This window comes from Pseudorasbora parva, chromosome 14 (assembly GCF_024679245.1).
Source record: "Pseudorasbora parva isolate DD20220531a chromosome 14, ASM2467924v1, whole genome shotgun sequence".
In the NCBI taxonomy this organism is placed as follows: domain Eukaryota; kingdom Metazoa; phylum Chordata; class Actinopteri; order Cypriniformes; family Gobionidae; genus Pseudorasbora; species Pseudorasbora parva.
In genome coordinates this window covers 25,185,140-25,207,986 of record NC_090185.1, presented here as the reverse complement: position 1 = coordinate 25,207,986, position 22,847 = coordinate 25,185,140, and the positions used below count along the sequence as shown (strand labels likewise).

The window sequence follows — 22,847 nt, the reverse complement described above, 5'->3', positions numbered from 1 at the left end:
TTTAAAAGCTTTTTTTTCTTCCTGTGAGCATTTCTATCTTTATCTTTCACGAAGAATAAAGTCTGCATTAATAATGCGCACCGTTATGAATTCCCGTGCAGCCACGCACGCACAGATTATATACTTTCACTTTATAATGATTATTAATTTGGCAGTAATCTGATTGAATGGTGTGTTTAATATTAACATCAATACTGTTCTTAAAGAAAAACATAACAGAACAGTACAGTACAATGAAAAGCTTGTTTAAATAGGTGCTTTTACATTTAGTTTTGAAACTGAATCTTCCGTCGTATATTGTCAGCTTCTCACTCGTGATAAATGAAATCTTACTCCTGCTGCTGGTCTGAGCTCAGTTCATGGCGTCTGTTCGCTAACTGAACGAAATTATGTTTATTTATAAGGCTACTGTAAAATAACCAAAACGATATTGATGCCTGTTTATGGTTTCATACAGCTATCTATAAAGAAGTCTTGGTATCATATCCAGGAGAAGTCAGTAAATTCGAGTAAAATCACAGGCTTGCTTATCCCGTGCGAATGCGCCACGCAAAACTCAGATGTGGGGGAGTCATTTCTAAATTACAGAGGTCCCTAGATAATACTAATCCTGTGCGAATAGTGCTTTAAATGAACTTAAAGAGTTGTGAGAAAATGGGCAACACCAGTGTCAGTACTTGAAGTGAGAGCAGCCTAATAACCTGTTGCTGTGATTAATTTTAAGCCTAATAACCTGTTGCTGTGATTAATTTTAAACAAAAATTACTCACTGCTCTTGATTAAAGAACTTTTGTAGCATTGATAATGATTAGTCTATATTTAAATTCTAATTTATGCAGTGCAAACTGATAGAAAATACATAGAGACATCAGTATCAGTTATACTGGCCTTCAATCATAAAAGATGCCATTAAGCAATTCATTACCACACACTACACACACTAGCATAAAATATTTGGTAAAATTACAATAATCTACAATATTACAATATATTAACACATATGTAGCTAGATTTTAGACATATATAGAAGAGTTTTTGTCTACAATATAGAACATTTCTTAAATTGGAGAAACTGGAAATTGGAGCAGCCTGAATGAACGAGCAGATCGAATCTGAATGTAAAAACTTAAATGAGTAGACAGACACACGTCTCCTTAAAAGTCCAGGAGAATTTTCCTTGCACTATAAATATGTGGGAATTGATGTCAGATCTCCATACACATGAGAAGACTAAAGGGCACGCTTCCATTTGACATGTGTCAAGAATTAAGAAAAGGGGTGGAGAGATTGAGGAAGACCTCGACCCACAAGATGAGAGATGAGATGGAAAACGTACCCCCCGTTAGCCTGCGGGCGTAAGGGTGACGCTCGGCCGACTGAGATGTGCATAAGCGACTTTGGATATGAACTATAAAGCAAAGGATGAAAAAAGCAGAAAAAAAACTGGTGGAAAAAAATGCAGGTGGTTTTGTGCCAGTGACCCCGCGGGGGATGATCTGACTGAATAAACAGACAGATTAATAAATAAATATCTTTTAAAAATGGGGGACTGAGGAGGGCTGCCATCTATCAAAGATCCTATTACTACGAAACCTGAAGCCATATGTATAAGGCAGCCAGGATCCTAAGCAGATACAAATTCAACTTTTCCTTACAATTTGTTATCTCTGACATCCATCATGCCAACACACACACTGATACACAAAGACACTCACACACCGGTTTGAATTATGAATAGATTTTCTCAAGTCTACTCAATAGGTATTGATTGGTTGTATGCACCAGATTTTTCTGAATTTACTTTAAATCTTCTATACAAAGTAAATCACACAACCATACAGATAGTATGATCACAAGTAGCTTTATCAGAAGAAATGAAGAGTTAAAAATGAGAGAAGTGAGAATGAGAGGATTTTTTCTTTATTTCCTCTGAGAGAGAAATGTAAACATCTATCTAACCACTACCATATTTTTGTAATCTGTTTATTTGGGTATTTATATGAACAATATGTATTTGTGTATTTAGCGTGTGCAATCAAATGACACGGTCTTCATTTGGGACAACAAACTACAAACATCTTATATAAAATGTCAGACAACTCAGTTTTCAAGGTCAAGTGTTGTCAATCTTTGTGAGTGTGTGGGATAGGGAGGGGGGTGTGACAACAGATGGATTCAACTTTGCTAAAGATCCACTTGTAACACTGGCAGAATTACACGCTGATGCTTTACGATGCATGCTGGTATGCAATAACAAATTATGTAATTTCATTAGAGATTTCAATGGAATAATCTGTTGTGACACCAAACATAAACTTTCAATTGCAACACTGAAAATGAAGAAGTGCAACAAAAAATTACTGGCACAACCATTTGCTGACTAATCATTTAAGATGTAAAAGTTTAATTTCAAGCTAAATGACAATCTCTGCTGCCATTTGGCCTGCAACTAACCTTCTTTAATTTACTGTAAAAATATACAAAGAATAAAATGTAATAAAAAAGATATATATATATAGTGAGGACAATCAGTATATGAACAACCTGCTATTTTGCAAGTTCTCCCACTTAGAAATCATGAAGGGGTCTGAAATTGTCATCGTGCATGTCCACTGTGATAGACATAATAAAATAAAAAAATAAAAAAATAAAAATCCAGAAATCACAACGTATGATTTTTTAACTATTTATTTGTATGATACAGCTGCAAATAAGTATTTGAACACCTGAGAAAAACAATGTAAATATTTGGTACAGTAGCCTTTGTTTGCAATTACAGAGGTCAAACTTTTCCTGTAGTTTTTCACCAGGTTTGCACACACTGCAGGAGGGATTTTGGCCCACTCGTCCACATAGATCTTCTCTAGATCTGTCAGGTTTCTGGTTTGTCGCTGAGAAACATGGAGCTTGAACTCCATCCAAAGATTCTCTATTGGGTTTAGGTCTGGAGACTGGCTAGGCCATGCCAGAACCTTGATATGCTTCTTACAGAGCCACTCCTTGGTTATCCTGGCTATGTGCTTTGGGTCATTGTCATGTTGGAAGACCCAACCTCGACCCATCTTCAATGCTCTAACTGAGGGAAGGAGGTTGTTCCCCAAAATCTTGCAATACATGCAAGGAGAGGTCACCCTCTCCTTAATACGGTGCAGTCGCCCTGTCCCATGTGCAGAAAAACACCCCCAATGCATGATGCTACCACCCCCATGCTTCACAGTAGGGATGGTGTTCTTGGGATGGTACTCATCATTCTTCTCCCTCCAAACACTTTTAGTGGAATCATGACTAAAAAGTTATTTTTTGTTCTCATCTGACCACATGACTTTCTCCCATGACTCCTCTGGATCATCCAAATGTTCATTGGCAAACTTAAGACGGGCCTGGACATGTGATGGTTTAAGCAGGGGAACCTTCCGTGCCATGCATGATTTCAAACCATGACATCTTAGTGTATTACCAACAGTAACCTTGGAAACAGTGGTCCCAGCTATTTTCAGGTCATTGACCAGCTCCTCTCGTGTAGTTCTGGGCTGATTTCTCACCTTTCTTAGGATCATTGAGACCCCACGAGGTGAGATCTTGGATGGAGCCCCAGTCCGAGGGAGATTGACAGTCATGTTTAGTTTCTTCCATTTTCAAATGATTGCTCCAACAGTGGACCTTTTTTCACCAAGCTGCTTGGCAATTTCCCCGTAGCCCTTTCCAGCCTTGTGGAGGTGTACAATTTTGTCTCTAGTGTCTTTGGACAGCTCTTTGTTCTTGGCTATGTTAGTAGTTGGATTCTTACTGATTGTATGGGGCGGACAGGTGTCTTTATGCAGCTAACGACCTCAAACAGGTGCATCTAATTTAGGATAATAAATGGAGTGGAGGTGGACATTTTAAAGGCAGACTAACAGGTTTTTGAGGGGCAGAATTCTAGCGGATAGACAGGTGTTCAAATACTTATTTGCAGCTATAAATTTAATTATCATATAAATACATAGTTAAAAAATCATACATTGTGATTTCTGGATTTTTTTTATAGATTATGTCTCTCACAGTGGACATGCACCTACGATGACAATTTCAGACCCCTCCATGATTTCCAAGTGGGAGAACTTGCAAAATAGCAGGGTGTTCAAATGCTTTTTTTCCTCACTAACACATACACTGAAAAAAAATTCAGGTCTCCAATTGAAAATTTCTAGTGACTGATCACATCTAAAATTTTCAGTTGGCCAAATTGAATTTCTGTAAATTGATGCAATTTAATTAAACTGAATTTTTTCCCCCAGTAGAATATACATACATATACATAGAGGTCCTTCTCAAAAAATGTGCATATTGTGATAAAGTTCATTATTTTCCATAATGTAATGATAAAAATTAAACTTTCATATATTTTAGATTAATTGCACACCAACTAAAATATTTCAGGTCTTTTGTTGTTTTAATACTGATGATTTTGGCATACAGCTCATGAAAATTAGCATATTTCATCCGACCAACAAAAGAAAAGTGTTTTTAATACAAAAAAAGTTAACCTTCAAATAATTATGTTCAGTTATGCACTCAATACGTGGTCGGGAATCCTTTTGCAGAAATGACTGCTTCAATGCGGCGTGGCATGGAGGCAATCAGCCTGTGGCACAGCTGAGGTGTTGGAAGCCCAGGATGCTTCGATAGCCGCCTTAAGCTCATCCAGAGAGTTGGGTCTTGCGTCTCTCAACTTTCTCTTCACAATATCCCACAGATTCTCTATGGGGTTCAGGTCAGGAGAGTTGGCAGGCCAATTGAGCACAGTAATACTATGGCCAGTAAACCAATTACCAGGGGTTTTGGCACTGTGAGCAGGTGCCAGGTCGTGCTGAAAAACGAAATCTCCATCTCCATAAAGGCTTTCAGCAGATGGAAGCATGAAGTGCTCCAAAATCTCCTGTTAGCTAGCTGCATTGACCCTGCCCTTGATAAAACAGTGGACCAACACAAGCAGCTGAAATGGCACCCCAGACCATCACTGACTGTGGGTACTTGACACTGGACATTTCCTTCTCCCCAGTCTTCCTCCAGACTCTGGCACCTTGATTTCCGAATGACATGCAAAATTTCCTTCCATCCGAAAAAAGTACTTTGGACCACTGAGCAACAGTCCAGTGCTGCTTCTCTGTAGCCCAAAAGTGGCTTGTAGTCAATGCGGCACCTGTAGTCCATTTCCTGCACACGCCTGTGCACGGTGGCTCTGGATGTTTCTACTCCAGACTCAGTCCACTGCTTCCGCAGGTCCCCCAAGGTCTGGAATAGGTCCTTCTCCACAATCTTCCTCAGGGTCCGGTCACCTCTTCTCGTTGTGCAGCGTTTTTTGCCACACTTTTTCCTTCCCACTGACGTGCCTTGATACAGCACTCTGGGAACAGCCTATTCGTTCACAAATTTCTTTCTGTGTCTTACCCTCTCGCTTGAGGGTGTCAATGATGGCCTTCTGGACAGGGTCAGGTCAGCAGTCTTACCCATGATTACGGTTTTGAGTAATGAACCAGGCAGGGAGTTTTTAAAAGCTTCAGAAATCTTTTGCAGGTGTTTAGAGTTACTTAGTTGATTCAGATGATTAGGTTAATAGCTCGTTTAGAGAACCTTTTCAGGATATGCTAATTTTTTGAGATAGGAATTTGGGGTTTTCATGAGCTGTATGCCAAAATCATCAGTATTAAAACAATAAAAGACCTGACATATTTCAGTTGGTGTGCAAAGAATCTAAAATATATGAATGTTTAATTTTTAAAATAATGAACTTTATCACAATATGCTCATTTTTTTAGAAGGACCTGTATATATATACGGTTTCATTGATGCAATTTAATTGATGCAATTTAATTCACAGAAATTCAATTTGGCCAACTAATTTTTTTCCCCAGGGTTTCAATGGCAGCAACATAAACAAACGTTACTGCGCAGTGCGCATGCACGCTTGTGGCCCAAACTTAACTTCCGGTAGACGTCAATAACAACAGAGGTTGTGTTATCTTTCTTATGCGTTATTATCTTTCATTTTAATTGTGCAACATTATCTTAATTTATACATGTTTTTTGTTTCAGCGTGTTTATTATAATTAAATCTTCAATATAGAGTAGGGGAAATGCCTCCCTTAAAGGCCCACTCAAGTGCCTTGAAACACGCCGCATTATTCAATGTGTTGACGTAATTTCCCCTGAAACGGGTCCAGCTGTTAGCAGCTCCTCCCCTTATTTGAAACAGCCAATAGCGTTTCGTTAATATACAGTTTGACTAGAGGGCAAGAGCGGACCTCTCTCTGTTTGGTAAAGCCAGTTTCCTCTAACACTGTTTACCATCATAATCTCCTCCATATCACTTTGAAATGCAGCATTCTGTGCAGAATTCAAATGGGTCGATATGTTTGTTGTCTGCGCGGACTCGCACATATGATCCGCGCTCCGCTCTCGTGTCTGTAGTCAAAATTTAGACCAGAGCCGTTGGGGTATGTGCGCTGCTGCGGTGTGTGAAACTAACGTGAAAATAGACTTTATTCGCCTCAAATGAAAGCATATTTACACTGAATCGTTTCCCATCACATATAAAGTGTGCTATGTGCCTTTCACCATGTTAATTAGTAAATGTGTGTTAACAACTGACCGATTTCAGCCACAGCTTCAGCAGTGTAGGGGGCGGGCTTTAGATTCTAGAGAGCATTTTGATTGGACAGAAGATTTGACAATAAAGTGAAGTCTGCAATGATGTCACCAAAATCTGAGATTCATTTTAATGGAAGTGGGAGACTACATTTTGAATGCTTATACCTTTATTTAACCAGAAAAGACTCATTGAGATTAAAAATCTCTTTTCCAAGAGTGTCCTGGCCAAGAGAGGCAGCAGCACATTTAACAAGGTTTCAGACATAAAAACATATAACATATGACATCAACATATAACAATTTGTACAAGTAATAAATAATTATAAAGTCATAAGAGATCAGAATTTCACATATTATCGCAAACGATAAACAACGGCAATGATCTTCCGTCATAATTGGGTCAATCATAACATCTACAGCCAGTATGTGTAGCTTCCATGTTTTTTAAAAGTAATTTAAAAGCAACCAATGAAACCGGCTCCTTAAGATTCAGCACATTTTGCAGCTGATTCCAAGTGCAGGGTGCCGCATACTTAAAAGCCCCTTTTCCCAATTCTGTCCGGACTTGAGGGACAGATAATAAAAATAAGTCCTCAGAACGAAGACAATATCTTCCTGTACCTTTCTTTTTGATGTAAGATTGGAGGTATGGGGGAAGCAGACCAAGAATTGCCTTGTAGATAAAAATGTACCAATGATTAAGTCTACGGGTGGACAATGCAGACCAACCAACCCGATCATACAAAGAACAGTGATGAGTAAGTGCTCTAAAGTTTGTGATAAACCTAAGAGCTCCATGATAAACAGAATCCAACAGTTTCAAGCTTGTGATGGAAGCATTCATGTATAGAACATCGCCATAGTCCAGCACTGACAAGAAAGTGGCAGCAACAAGCCTCCTTTTTGACTCAAAGGAAAAACATGACTTGTTTCTAAAATAAAAACCCAATTTCAGCTTTAGTTTTTTTACCAACTGTTGAATATGAGGTTTAAAAGAGAGTGAATCATCAATTAGGATACCAAGATACTTGAATTTAGAGACAGACTCAATCTCGGAGCCCTGAGAAGTAGTGATGTATATCTCCTTATATCTCCTAAATGCAAATTTTGTCATAGTTTTGGAACATACCAGCTTATTCATAACTTTAAGGCTAACACAGTCATACTAAAAGCAAAAAAACCTTACATTTTAATTTCAGTGGACCTTTAAAGGGTAGTTCACCCAAAACTGAATATCCTGTCATTACACACCCTCATGTTGATCCCAACCACCCATAAATATATTAATTTGTGTTCCGAAGATGAACGAAGGTCGGGTTTTGGAACGACATGAGGGTGAGCAATAATGACAGAATAAAAATGTACGTGTGAACTAAACCTTTAAGGACAGTGTAATGCTGTTTTCTGTACAGCAGGGCTATTCAAATCTTACCCTGGAGGGCCAATGCACTGCAGAGTTTAGCTCCAACCCTGATCAAACACACTCACCTGTGATTTTCTAATGATCCTGAAGACATTGATTAGCATTTTCAGGTGTGTTTGATCAGGGTTGGAGCTAAACTCTGCACCGCATTGGCCCGCCAGGGTAAGATTTGAATAGCCCTGCTGTACAGTATAGCCTATGCATGCACGCTCGCCTTTTAATTATGCAATGTTTCGCAATGCAACATGTTTCTTTGTTTGATAATAAAAGATTAATGTTGGGAATCAAACTTAAAGATAAAGTACCCCATTTGAGATTGATTGTATGAATGCATCACAAAAATCCCTTGCTCTATGGGCACTCCCATTAATAGAGCACAAACATCATTTGTTTTACATTTTTTAGTTGGCCAAATTGAATTTCTGTTAATTAAATTGCATCAATTCACAGAAATTCAATTTGGCCAACTGAAAAATTTAGATGTGATCAGTCACTAGAAAATTTTAAATTTGGGTAATTAGTAATTAGCAACTTAGTAATTGATCCATTTATTAATTTGAAATTGACACACTTGCCCTATGTATCTAATATCATCTGACCTCAAATTTTGTCACTTCATATCTTGCAACTTTTTACAACTAAAAAGGAGTGTGGAAAATGAACTTTCCAGTTTTATGAAGCTTTTCAAGTTGACCCTTGAGAGTTGTAGCCTTTTGATTGACATGTATCTCCATTATTAAGGTCTATTCAAATCCTACTCAAAAGGCGGCAGAGAAAAAGAGGAGGAAGAATGAAAGCATACAAAATAGCACTGTCCCCCTTGACCTTCAGCTTTATTGGTGAATGTACTGACGATATAACGTAAAATAATGAAAGGGACAGCAAAAGAAGAAAACGACTTCAGAGTTTAAATGTAGTCAAAACTCTTTTGCCGCACTTCTCTTTTCCACAAACACTTGTTCTTTCCTGATTCCTTTATGCATATAGCATGGTCTCGTTGTCGTTATTGGTGGATTGAAACCGTTGCCTCAAAGGAGGAAAAGACATGAATTGATCAAAAGTGAACATAAACGCTTTTTCTCACGCTCACTCGGCTTCAAGAATTACTTGACCTTGAATGGAAGAGACACAACAATCAGTTATATACAATCAGGACATACGGCAGCATTTATTGTGGGTTTGGCCCTATTTGTTACAACACAAGGCCTTTCACAGTTGGGCTCATATGCGTATGAGGGTCTCTCTCCCTCTTGGTTACATTATACATACATTTCTTGTTAGCGCTTAGTCGCGTGGCTGGCTGACTGGTTTAAAAAATTGCACAGCATTAAAAACAAATATTCAATCATGGCCCGCATCGCAACCGATTACAGCGAGAGTCCGGGCGAGTCTCGTCAAGATGATTAGTTGCATCGCTCATATGCACGGGACGGCCCCTTCTGCATATGCATATGGTCTGTGCGCACAACGCAGGCTAAAACTGCCATTTCATTCCTCTCAGAGTGAATTCACCTTGAGTAATGGGCTGGCTAATACCAGCTGCCAATCAATACGAATTAGTGCATGCGTGTTATTCTGCCCTCTGATTGGTGAAGTCATAATTATTCAAGTTTTTGTGTAAGAAAAGATAATCCAAGGCAAAATAATATGTTAAAATATGTAAAATAATAATATATATGTTTTATTTGAATACCATTTTTTTTATTCATTAATTACAATTTTATTTAAATTATTGATTTAAATATGGAGTGCCAATATAGAAGATGTATTATTTGGAAATTTATCTCAAACATCACATAAAATAGCAACCAGAATTGAGAGAGCTGTGTAATAATAATACAATTTGAAATATTATTATTTATAAAATGCCTCTTTTCCCTTCAGTCCCTCCCTTCTCTCTTTATGAAATCTCTCATTTATGTGAACTCCCTTTGAGATTACTACGATTCAGTCCTGAAATGTTGGGGTCAGAGAAGGCGATTGAAGCCTGTCATTTTTCTGGGTCTGGAGAATGTTACAGTCCCAGAACAGGCCTGTCATGTTAAGAGTTCACCCTCTTTGCCAATCGCTACTTTTCCCTTTCACCATAATTTAGGACAGATTTTTAAAGCTCTGCTTTATATAAACACACTGCCATTTGAAAATACACACATATATGCACAAACCCAAATATACATGTACATCATCTTAGATTGCCAATCAGCCCTTACAATGATGCTTCTTTTTTTGGGGTTGATCAATACATAAACCAAGGACTCACTCGTTTTGTCATAACTCTGGGTGATGTTGTCGCTGTGGGTTGAGGAACTGCTGGAGTGGCTGGTGGTGACCGTGTGCCCGTCTAAAACACCTGGCACTGGAGAGTTGCCCGGCCGAGAACTGCCCACTGAACTGGAGGGCCTGGAACTGGCGCAGTTCTGCAAAGTCAAGCTTACTATCAGTAGAGCATCAGAGATCACTAGAGAAAATGTCTCTATTTTGCATTTTTCTAATTAATATATATTTTGTCCATTCTTATCTGCACCACAATTTGAGAGCAAAGTGAAAGTCCCCTCATCATTTTCTTGCATTTCTTTTTTATTCATCTGAATATATTAGACCGATTCAAGAAATATTGAGATAAAGCATCAGGAACTAACGTTAAATATTTAAAAAAGTAAAGGCTTAGAGCTAAAATGTCATGCATTACTCAAAACACGACCAAAAAGTACACAGACATGTATGGAAACACCGCAAAACAAATACCCATAGAAGTTTCACAGGAATGTAAACTAGATCTGACATAAAAACCCACAGTCTTCCCCCTCGTATCACACAATAACATATAATAGGCTTTGACATGCAGCCCTAGTTAAGAAGGCTTCTGAAGACGTTTATTTTTTTCTCAGAAAGATGATAATCCATAACCTAGCACTATATTAGTGTTTAAAATCATACGTGTGAACATTTTACAACAGGAAATGCACATATATGTAGTACAGATCTCTCTCTTTTCCGTCCTATATCTTGTCAAAACTTGAATTAGGATCAAAAAACTAATCTGCTTCCAATTTATATCTATATTTCAGGGCTGTCAGGGCTCCAGACCCTGCTAGTATCGCAGGACGTTCGTTTTTCATTTGGCCGGTGCAACTGACAGCTTTATTTTTCTCAAGCAATCTGCCACAGTATGTACAAGTGTGGGGTCACACAGGTCAGACGGCAGTTGGTATGAAGCGCCCTGGCAGCAATGGTCTGGCTCATGAATAAACAAGAATGACAAGAACGGAAACTAGAGACAAGGAAAAAGCGAGAGAGGTGTTTAATAAGCCGCTACACATGTTCAGCAAATGGGGCTTTAATATCATGCTGTATATTCATTATCTGCCATTTATAGTATCTATTTTCATGCAGACTGGAGTTGTGAAAGATCCTTGAGAAACCTGTATAATTACTAGACTCAATGCATCATCATTTAAAAACACTCAATGACTGTCTAGAGCAAATAAATCCTGATCTACCATATTAACATGCCTGTTTTAAAGCTGAAGTGTGAAGTCACCATTACCATCACAAAATGAAATTTGATGGATGGATGGATGGATGGATGGATGGATGGATGGATGGATGGATGGATGGATGAATGGAGAGATGCATGGATGGAGGGATGCATGGATGGAGGGATAGATGAGGGATAATGGATGCATAAATGGTGGAGAGATGGATGGATAGATGGATGAATGGGTGGGTTGGTATGTGGATGGATAGATGGATGGATGGAGGATGGATGGATGGAGGGATAGATAGATTAGGGATGATGGATGGATGCATGGATGGAGGGATGGATGGATATATGGGTGGATGGAGAGATGGGTGGATGTACGGATGGATGTAGCGATGGATGGATGGGTGGGTGGGCAGGTGGATGGATGGATTTAGGATGATAAATGGGTGTATGCATGGATGGGTGGCTGATTGATGCCTGAATGCATGGGTGCATAGGTGGATGGATGGATGAATGAAGAGATGCATGGATGGAGCGATGATGGATGGAGGGTTGGATGCATGGATGTAGGGATGATGAATGGGTGGATGCATGGATTGATGGATGGGTGGATGATAATCATAATAATAATTTAACTAGATTATTTTTTTAATAAATAATTTAAGTTAGATTCATTTTAATCTAACCCTAACCCATTACATTTATATAGCGCTTTTCTAGGCACCCAAAGCGCTTTACATATAAGGGGGGTAATCTCCTTAACCACCACCAATGTGCAGCATCCACCTGGATGATGCGACGGCAGCCATATTGTGCCAGAACGCTCACCACACACTCTGTGATTGGTGGAGAGGAGACCGAGTGATGAAGCCAATCAGGATATGGGGATTATTAGGAGGCCATGATGGACTGGGGCCAATGGGCAAATTTGGCCAGGATTTGGCCAGGATCTTTATCGAAAGACATCCTGGGATTTTTAACGACCACAGAGAGTCGGGACCTCGGTTTAATGTCTCATCCGAAAGATGGTGCTCTTTGTCAGTATAGTGTCCCCCATCATTATACTGGGGCGTTAGGACCCACACAGACCACAGGGTGAGCGCCCCCTGCTGGACTCACTAACACCTCTACCAGCAGCTACCTAGTTTTCCCAGTTGGTCTCCCATCCAGGTACTGACCAGGCTCAGCCCTGCTTAGCTTCAGTGGGAAACCAGTCTTGGGCTACAGGGTGATATGGCTGCTGGCGATGGCCATCAATGCCTGAATGCATGGGTGCATAGGTGTGTGGATGAATGGAGAGATGCATAGATGGAGGAATTGGTTGAGGTATGATGGATGGATGGAGGAATGGATGAGTGAATGCATGGATGGATTGATGGATGGATGCATGCATGGATGGATGCATGCATGGATGGATGGATGGGTGGCTGATTGATGCCTGAATGCATTGGGTGCATAGGTGGATAGATGGATGGATGGATGGATTGGTCGATGGATGGATGGATGGATAGATGAGGGACGATGGATGGATGCATGGATGGAGGGATGGATGGATTTTTGCATGAATGCATGGATGGTGGAAAGATGGATGGATAGATGGATGAATAGAGGAATGGGTGGGGGATGGATGATAGAGGGATAGATTAGGGATGATAGAGGGATGCATGGGTGGATGGATGAAGGAATGATGAACGGATGGACGGACGGACAGAGGGAGGGATGGATGGGTGGGCAGGTGGATGGAGGGATGGACGGACAGATACATGGGTGGATGGAGGGATGGATGGACCGACAGATACATGGGTGGATGGAGGGATGATGGATGGATAGATGCATGGGTGGGTGGATGGATGGATGGATAGAGGGGTGGGAGGGTGGGTGGATGGAAGGATGGATGGATAGACAAACAGACAGATGGTTGTCTAGCTAAAGTTTTACTAAGCAGAGTTAGACAAACATAAGGGTTCCCTCAGGAAAAAAAAACCCTCCATCTTCAGTATGTCCTGTACGGAATTACTACTATATTGGAAGTCACTACATTCCCTGACCACTGCTCTAATCCAATAAAGAAGAGTACATTTTCCTATCCCATTCTGGACCCCGTCCAGCACCAAAGCTATTCGGCGAGATACAGTATATCACCTCTAGATTTATGACGCAAAACGGCATTAGCTAAGAAACCATCCTCCACACGCGGCCGGCGAATCTCATCGCGTGGACTTTGAAAATTGGAAAATTGCCCAGAGAGCGCTAAAGGGTCCCACTGCTAATACGGCCCGCTACGATTTATCAGCTGCTGCTTGGCACCCGCGTTTGGGGCCACAGTCGTTTTTTACAAGTTCCAGTCTTAACGGTGTCGGGCCTGTCAGGGGGGTCAAAGGGAAGAGGGAGGGGGCCGTATTCTAAAATCAATCCGCCTTTAGAAATTGTCTCATTCCGTTCTCAATGACCTGGTGGCACGGCAAGGGCCGAGCGGGACAAACTGCCGTAGGCCATAAACCGTGACAAGCCCGGAGGAGAGTTAATGTGGCCATTCATAGAGGAACCGCTCGTAGTGTCGGTGGAGGTGAGGTGGTGCGCCGAAGGGGGGGTGTCTATTAACTACTTTTAAACCGCTTTGGAGAAGCTAAGTGATCTCCGTCAACAGCAGCCTCGCGTATAAATACTGGCCTGACAGTTTAATGTGAAGGGACGAGCTTCCACAGGATTAGAAACATGTAACCCAGGGCTGCTGCTTGACATTGGCTGGATTGAGGTGGCCTGAGTGGGTGTGTGAAACAGGGCCGAGGGCGAAACATGCACAAAAAACATTCTACATTATGACATTTGCACTGTATAAAGAAATCCTCTGGTATTCAAAAAAACATACTAGCTTGGAGAACTTACGGAGAAATTTAAGGCTTTTCTTCTTTCTTTGATTCTGTTGACTGTGTTTCGAACCTGTGGATAACAAGGAGGGGGTGGATGGTTAAAATGTCATGACTCAATACTAAACACTTAATAAAAAACACTTTGCGCCCGCATGAGTCTTGGCTCCGGGAAGGTGAAATTCAATCCGGACTTGGAATAGAGAAAGCAAATAGCCGCCATTGCATAAAAGTCAATGAGTGCCGCAGACCAAAATGTTCCAGTTTGTCACACGTAATGGATCCTGAAAGTGACACGTAGAGTGGGCAAAGTAAGGAGAGCGTCTTAACCTCTCATCTGTCACACTGCACAGGGGGGCGCAGAAATGAAGCGATAGAGGAAACGACCACCCTTGCAGAACAAATTACATTTGGACTGCGAGACAAACTGGGATGTTGGGCGATGCATGCAGAATGACATACACTGTACAATAAACTCAGATAACTCGTAAATACACATCAAATTTAAAGCCTTTTATCTAGCATCATGTTTATTATGTCACAGCATCGGCAAATTGCTCAACTTAAAATTACTTTTTTGTATGTGTGTGTGTGTTTGTTAATAAGAGGAAGATTCACTGCTGAAAAGTAATTATAGTAAAAAAAAATATTATGAAAATGCAATATATGTAAAATATACTGTATACTTAAATACAAATGTCATGCTTGAATTTTTACATTTTAAATTTGAGAAAATATTTGTTTAATGTACTTTATATTATATTATAAAGCAAATGTATGAAATATATTATATATAATATATAACTACATTAAAATTGTGCATTAAAATAAAAAGTATATAAAATGTAACTTGTTAAAAAATGTATAAACTAGGAGTCCTTTTTGTTTGTGTGTGTGCGTGTATATAGTTGCATAAAAAAAATCTAAATATTTTTGTTTGACAATATTCCTCACATTTTACAATCAAATCCAGCTGTTTCCTGGCCAGCTAGATATTATTTTCCAGCCAGGCTGTCAGCAACCGCTAAAAAAACCTGCCTGCCTTTTCCCAGCACGAGTCCGGCACAAGCTCCAGCCCTTCGCTGGTGAATATGCATTAGCTCTTATGACTTCATTAGGCTCTGCTGTTGTCATAAATTATTGCTGCCATGCAGATATACACACACTAGCATGTTTTGAATAGACACTATTACTGTGACGACAGAGTTAATGAAGAGAACAGAAAAGCTCTGACAGCTCGGAGTCGACGGTAATATGTCAGATTTGCAAACAGACACTCTTTTCTCCCTCTCTCACGCTTTCTTTTCAGCAAATCAAGTATGCTGTAGCTTTAATGAACAGAACTGGGAAATCAAATCACTTTATTCCAGGTAAAATCATAGAAAGAGCATTTCCAGCAACTGAAGGAACTGGTTTGAAGTTGCTAACCTTAAAAGCAGTTTAGTTGTTTTCCTCTCAAGGTTTAAAAGTGATGTAGCCCTAATGTTCAATATAAAAATACATTGAAAGCAATGCAAATGGCCACATTTGCCAAAAACGGGAAAAATGCAGAGGTCATAAAACAGAGATGACAATATTAAGTAAAAACAGTTATATTAATATTTTTTTAATCATCATAGAGATCAGTTTAATTTGTTCTTGAGGTGGGATGACCTACTACACAATATACCATATAATGGGCATAAATAATATTTTATTATTACAACCAATCTCCTGTTCAACAAATCACTATACATAATTGACATGGTATCTAAAGTATTTGACTAAAATATTCTCATGTCAACTAATGGCTCATGCACATTGGGGATAAATGGCATGTTATGTGAATCTCTTGGGATCACTTTCTCTCCCTTTTTAAAAAAACATATTTTACATATTCTCGCTCGTATGTTTCTTTCGAGATAATCAACTGTACAGGCGTGTGAAACAGATTATTTTGTCCCGGGAGAAGTGGGTGTTTCTTTAAATGAGAGCAGACAGGGTTGATCGTTTCTCTTTGGCCTCTCTCTTCCGCTCTTTAAATATTCTGGGACTTTGTATACAAACACTTTGATCATTTTCCTCAATTTTTCAATTATACAAGAATTTCCTTTGTGGTGTCAGATGGTGAAACTTAATCTGCTATTGTTTCTTGTCATTTAATGACACAAAAGGAACAAGGTAAATTCTCAAAAAAAGAAAAGCACAGATTATTACATTATGTATTTACAAAACCCCCTTTGAAAAAAGTGTAAAGCAGACACGAGCTGCTCACAAATTGTGAAGACCTCTGGGTCAAGGAGAGACGGGGGTTGGAAAATAGATTCCGACGTACTAAAAAAGCCTGTTAAGCAAGAATGCGGCGATGATTTATTTTACAATGCGGAGAGGGTCACCGGCGAGTCTCTGCTGTGTCAATACGGGGCTCGGTCTCAGGGCCATCTCCTTACACCTCTTTTGTAGGCACTGAAAAGGTAGAAGCAAAAGTAGACAAAAGGCAGGGGAGCTCCATCAATACTCAGGGTGGAGATGAAGAAAGGAGAGGAGGAAAAAAGGGTCTGAGGTCTAGGGCCTTCAAAAACTCCACTCATCCATGTGCTAAGAAAGAAATCTGGTCCGTTCTATTTGAAATATTACACTAATATTTCAAGGGATAATTATTAAAAGAATATTAGTTGATTAAATGAATATTCTAAATCTTTATTGTCAGTCAATTAAAATATTTAATTGTGATTAATCGCATGATTGTCATGAGTTAACTCATGATTAATTGCAACTTAATCACACATTTGTATTAGTTGTAAATGTATCAAATTAATATGTTTCAAGTTTTTAATACTCTAATCAACATGGCTATGGACAAATATGCATGCTTTATGCAAATGTATGTTTATTATTAGCGAAACCATACTTAACAGGGCATGAGGACTAGACCACATATGAAAGGTATCGTATCATCGAGTTTTTACACTGGCAGTTTAGTTCAGAGCAGGGCACAGTTTGTATGAAAAATTGGTAATGTGAAAGACCATTGGTCGTGCGGACCTGGGAGCGCACCAGTACCACACCATACCTGGAGGAGGTCCATATTCCACAATTTGGAATATAGTGTGGCCCCTTTAAGAGATGCACGCTACCTTGAACTGCCGGTATTTTGTATGTGTGTGCGCCGAACTGTGCCACGATTCATGTGAACAGTGTGAAAAACACGGACTCGGGAGCGCTGCTGTTCAGAAAAGTAACCTGCGACATTTTAGCCAATTGTAATGTATTTAGTTCAATAAAACATGTATTGTAAGTGGTGGTGATGGTGTTAATGATTTACCTCGAATATGAGCGGGTACAAGCTTCAGTGCATCGCGCTCGGACTGCAAAGAATGTGCTCAGTGTAAAGACACACTTTTCTTTCGACCTGAAGTCTAATAAAAGTTAAACAGAAAATATGGTAGCTTATGTAGGCTATAACAGCACTTGTTTCAGAATAGTAATGTTAACATTAACCCTTTTCTTTTCCTGTTAATGTTTGCTCCTGCATCCTTTACGTCTATGGCTTATCACAATATCAGAATTATCACAAAACAGAAAATGTGCTATTCTCTATTCTATTCTTCACTTTTAATTAATTACATTTTTGGGTGAACTAACCCTTACGGGTATTTCCCTTAACAGCGCTTAAAAAAAAAGTCAATTTCAATAAAAAAAGTCTTTGCTACTGACCCACTCATCCTATGGTTTAATATCCTACTGCCATCCTATGGTTTAATAATCAACTTTTACTAAATCCGAAATCACAATCGCAAACGGACCATTTCTCAGTACCAAATACAGCATGTTATTTATATAAAATATTACTTATTGATCAATAATGTTCAAATAAACAATAATTTTCATTATAAATGTATAAAAGTTTGTACGATAACATATAATTAATTGGCTTAGTAAATATCACAGAAGAAATTAAATCTTAAAAAAATATTTGGGGGCAAGTACATAACCAGCCAGTGTTCAAAGTTATCCCCTTATCATAGCCCAATTCACAAAGGTAAGCTTGTATTAATGTGATGTGATTTGAGTGGTAATTCGAGCATGTATTTGCATCATTACGTCACGTGTGTATACATTAAGAAAGACTTCGACTAGTAGTAGTATTGCATATGAGGAACAGATCATTTAAAGCCTTTACTTAAAGCAGCTAGAATAATTAAACATATTATTTTGATGGCGGATTGTAATCCAGAAAGGTCCAAATGACAATCATCCCTGACAAATGGAGATTCATCTGTAGTCAAAAGCAAAAGATTGAACAGAAATTAAGTTCTACAGGTAATGCTAATACACAATAAATATACTAGTCGCGCAATGCTTTTGTTGGTAACATTAACAATTTGAGAACGAGGTATACAATAATAATAATTTGCATGTTTTGAAGTGATATGCATGGTTTGATGTAAATTACCTAAATGAGTGTTGCGTCTTTACGTGTGATTATAAAGCCTGATGCCTCGCATAAAACACACGTTTTTATTTCTACTAGGGGTGTAACGATACACTCTTAGAAGAAAAGGTTCTATCGGCACTACGTATTAAAAGGAACCCTTAAAAGGTTATATATATATAACTTGTACTTATACTTATAAAGTATACTCCAAAGACCCTTTTATGCTAAAAGGGTTCTATGACAAGAAAGAACCTTTTTGGCACTTAAAAAGGGTTCTATATAGAACACTGCGAAAAAATGCATTTCTTATCTTAGCAAAAACTTTATTTTCTCCCAAAATAAGACAATTACTTTTGCTTGTCTAGTAAATAAATGTTTAGATGTTTGGACTAGAAACAAGACAAAAATACTAAGTAAGAAAAGCATTTTTTGCAGTGAACCTTTTAGGGGTTCCAACTACGTAGCGCCAATAGAACCTTTTAGGGTTCTATATAGAACCTTTTCTTCTAAGAGTGTACACTCGTGTTAGGGCTGGGTGATATGGAGCCAAAAATATATCACAATATATTTTGCTATATCTCGATATACAATATATATCTCGATATCTTTACAGGAAAAATAACCCCCTAAAAACTACAGCAAAAACAAATATGCAAAATTCCACAAATTCTTTTTTTTTATTGAAGTGCAAAAAGGTAGTCAGTTCATGTAGGAACAAAGTGCTTTTGCGACATTTAAAAAAAAAAAAAAACTCCCTGATGTCATAAATAATAATTATTTAACTGTAAAAGAAAATAAATAATACATATAGCCTTTTTTCATTCATTTCATGCTTTCAAAAGATGAATCAAAGACTCCTTTTTTACACTTAAAGTAAACAGTAAGCATTCTACAGAAAGATGGGGTCATGACTGAGATATAAATAAACTGATTTTGTCATAACACCACTTCCTGTTAAATTTGTATCAAAATTCAAACAGTAGATGTCGCACTCTGTACTAAAGCGTGACTGAGCGCCTCATCATGCGGATCATGTACACATGACCCGATATTCACTTATTTTCCAGTTACAGAACGAAATATGAATGTCAGAAGGTAGGCTATATAATAGGCTTAGGCTACAGCACAACTTAAAGAAGAGCACTGTGTCTCAGGACATCCGGGATTTCTCGTATTTCCCTATTGGTTAAAACATAAATAGACCTTTTCATCATAATCCTGTGATAAAGCTGACAAAATAATAATAATAATAATATTGCAATAATTTTTTAATGTTTTCAAATGATATGCGATCATTTTGACATTTTAACCGAAAACCATGCGATCAGTTTGACACAAATCATAAACTGACATGATTGTGACCGCATCTCACACCAATAGTGTCAATCACTGACTGTGGGTGAAACTTGCGATTTGAACTATGATGAACATTAATATTTCTTTATGAATTTTAGCAAGCAGTTGTGTTAGAAGGAAAATCATGGTTTCTAAACTGAGTCTTGAACAACTCACTCGCTTGTAAACGTGATAACTAATCCTCACCTGGTTGCGAACGCCGCCGTGTTCAATGAGACGACACGGGAGGGGAGGGGGAACAAAAGCAACGAGGCGGGAGGCGCGCAAGCACAGCACAGAGAAGGCAAACAAGCGAAGTGGCGGAATCAGAATTATATATAACAACATATCGATATATACGATATGTCCAAATCCATATTGAGTTAAATATTAAATATCGAGATATCGCCCACCCATAACTCGTGTCACGATTCGATATATATCTCGATACTGAACTCACAATACAATATGTATCCTGATATTTTAAGGCAAAATTATGTTGTATTTTTGGACTTTTTTATTATTATATAATATTATTATTTGTGTTATATTATCAGGATATATTAATATTATACATGTTGTTGTATGATTCTATGTAATAAGATTATTAAAGGGGTACTTCAGTCACCAACTTGATTACTGTGACTGAGTTGGAGAAGACACTACAATTAAAAACTGAACGTGTCTGTTCAATATAATGAGTGAGTCACCTCGCGAGTATCACAGCACTGAGCACTGACTGCAGGAGTCAGATAAATGAGCTGATGAGCTCTCGTGATGAGAGCTGAGGTAATCGCAACTACACTCAACGCAAGTTCAGTCTGGTGCGTTTCAGTTCATGTCTTTGCAAGCTTAACTTTCATAGAAATTAATTTGAGAAGTTAAAAGACTTACATTGCTGACCATAGCTCCGTTTAAATGAGTGCCTGTAGCTGCGAGCTGATCTCTGAGTGTAATCTCCATCCCCCATGTGCGGGTTCAAAACATGCGGAAATGGCTCCCTCTGCTGGCTGTAGTCTTTAGCCTTTGGCCAAACATTCCTCCTATGATGCAAATATCGTCAATTTGCATCATAAGAGGAATTTTTCCAGAAATAAAATGCATAAATCTGTTGTCTCAGGGGGATATGAGGGGGAAAGCACAATCATTTGAATATACTCCAGGGTTTCTACTGATACAAAGCCATATGCTAATCGCTGAAGTAAGCCTTTAATGTAATAATGTATGTCACTGAAACTCTAAACTTAATTTTTTTTCCCCTCACATATTATTCACTCTTTCAATGTAGGCAGCGTATCTCCTCCCATGCCTGCTATGCCCTGCCTCTCCCGCTATTAATGCAGTGTGTAAGAATGAAGCATCTGAAATGCTTTGAATAATCATCCACTAAAACTAAATGTGATCTGGTTATTTAAATGATTTTTGCGCGTTCACTAAGGAGCGTTGCTTTAAATGGTGTTTGCGCGTTGACTTTGAGGAGTGTCGTTTTAAATAATATTTGCGCTCTCACTAAAGAGCGCTGTTCCGCCAGCGCACACTTCAGATGATCAATGCAATCCGTCACAGCTCTAATCGCAAGAAAGCTCGTCAAAATGACCTCTCTCAAACTGTAAACGTTTAGCTCATGCAAGAATTTTAATTCTGCGTTTCCTCTCTCATGTTGTTTTCGTGCGTCACGTAAACAATTGAACGTCCGTGTTTACTACAGTATGTGCGTCGTGTTAAATATATTCATCACATAAAGCCATTGTGTCTCTTCAGAAGACTTGAAGACTAAAGAAGATTTGGGTTAGACACTCGATTAGTTATTTTTACATGCCTTTATGACATTCTTTACATCTTTTAAGTTTGAGAGGAATGGACTTTAAAAATGGACATGATGGTGAGTACATGATGACAGAGTTTATTTTGTGGTACATTTGTGGTAGCCTTCATTTGTTCGTTTGTGTTTGGGTGAATTATACCTTATAAATAGGCCTACGACAGCAAGTTGAGCCTTGGATAAAACAACTCTATATCGAAAATCATATCGTTTCCATCAACCATCGTCAAGTTTTTATATCGCGATATATCGCTTAATGATATATTGATACACTGCTAATTTCTACAGATAATGAATATAATTAATTTGTATGATAAAATGTTCTCAGAACTGTGCACTGTTTGTTTATGGGCAGGTTATGGAGTCAGGCGCGTCACAGCATCTTCCAGTTTGAAGTTCACCTGCAGAGTGCGAGTCCATGTTAGGCTCGAGAACCAGCGCTGATACGGTGGAAAAGGAATCGTATCGGTTGATTACACTTAAATTACTTTTAAATGTTTATTTTTTTATAATGTTTGTTTGTTTGTTATGAGTTTAAATGTAGGCAATATTTTATACATGTTAAAACAGTATAAAATATGCTGTATTGCTGTATTCATCAACAATAAAGGACAATCGACAATGTTATATATGCCTGTTGTTGTGTGGAGTATTTTACAAAGGTTTAGGAAATTAAATGTTAGTATTACTCATACTATAAAAGTTTATATTACTCATAAATATTGTTTTTTTTAAACATTTTCCCCCAATTATTTCTACTCAATTTTATTTGTTAATGTACCAAATGCAGTTAGTCAAATCTACTTCATTTTTTCCTGTACATTTACATTAAAATGTACTCAATATTTTTAAGTGATAAATGTTTAACC

General features: G+C 38.4%; 1 protein-coding gene across 7 annotated transcripts in view; it reads right to left on the bottom strand.

The window, feature by feature from the left end:
- The window catches only part of LOC137040431 (adhesion G-protein coupled receptor D2), a 91,829-nt gene that overhangs the window by 30,314 nt on the left and 38,668 nt on the right, over positions 1-22,847 (bottom strand). For all 7 annotated transcript variants that reach the window (XR_010897894.1, XM_067416048.1, XM_067416046.1 and 4 more), the window contains exons 22-23: positions 14,424-14,477; positions 10,314-10,470 (exon numbers count right to left, since the gene is read on the bottom strand). Coding sequence is in view for 6 of the 7 variants with exons in the window: in XM_067416048.1 (XP_067272149.1) it covers positions 10,314-10,470; positions 14,424-14,477 (211 nt within the window). In the remaining variant the exon portion in view is untranslated. The remainder of the gene's footprint in view (positions 1-10,313; positions 10,471-14,423; positions 14,478-22,847) is intronic.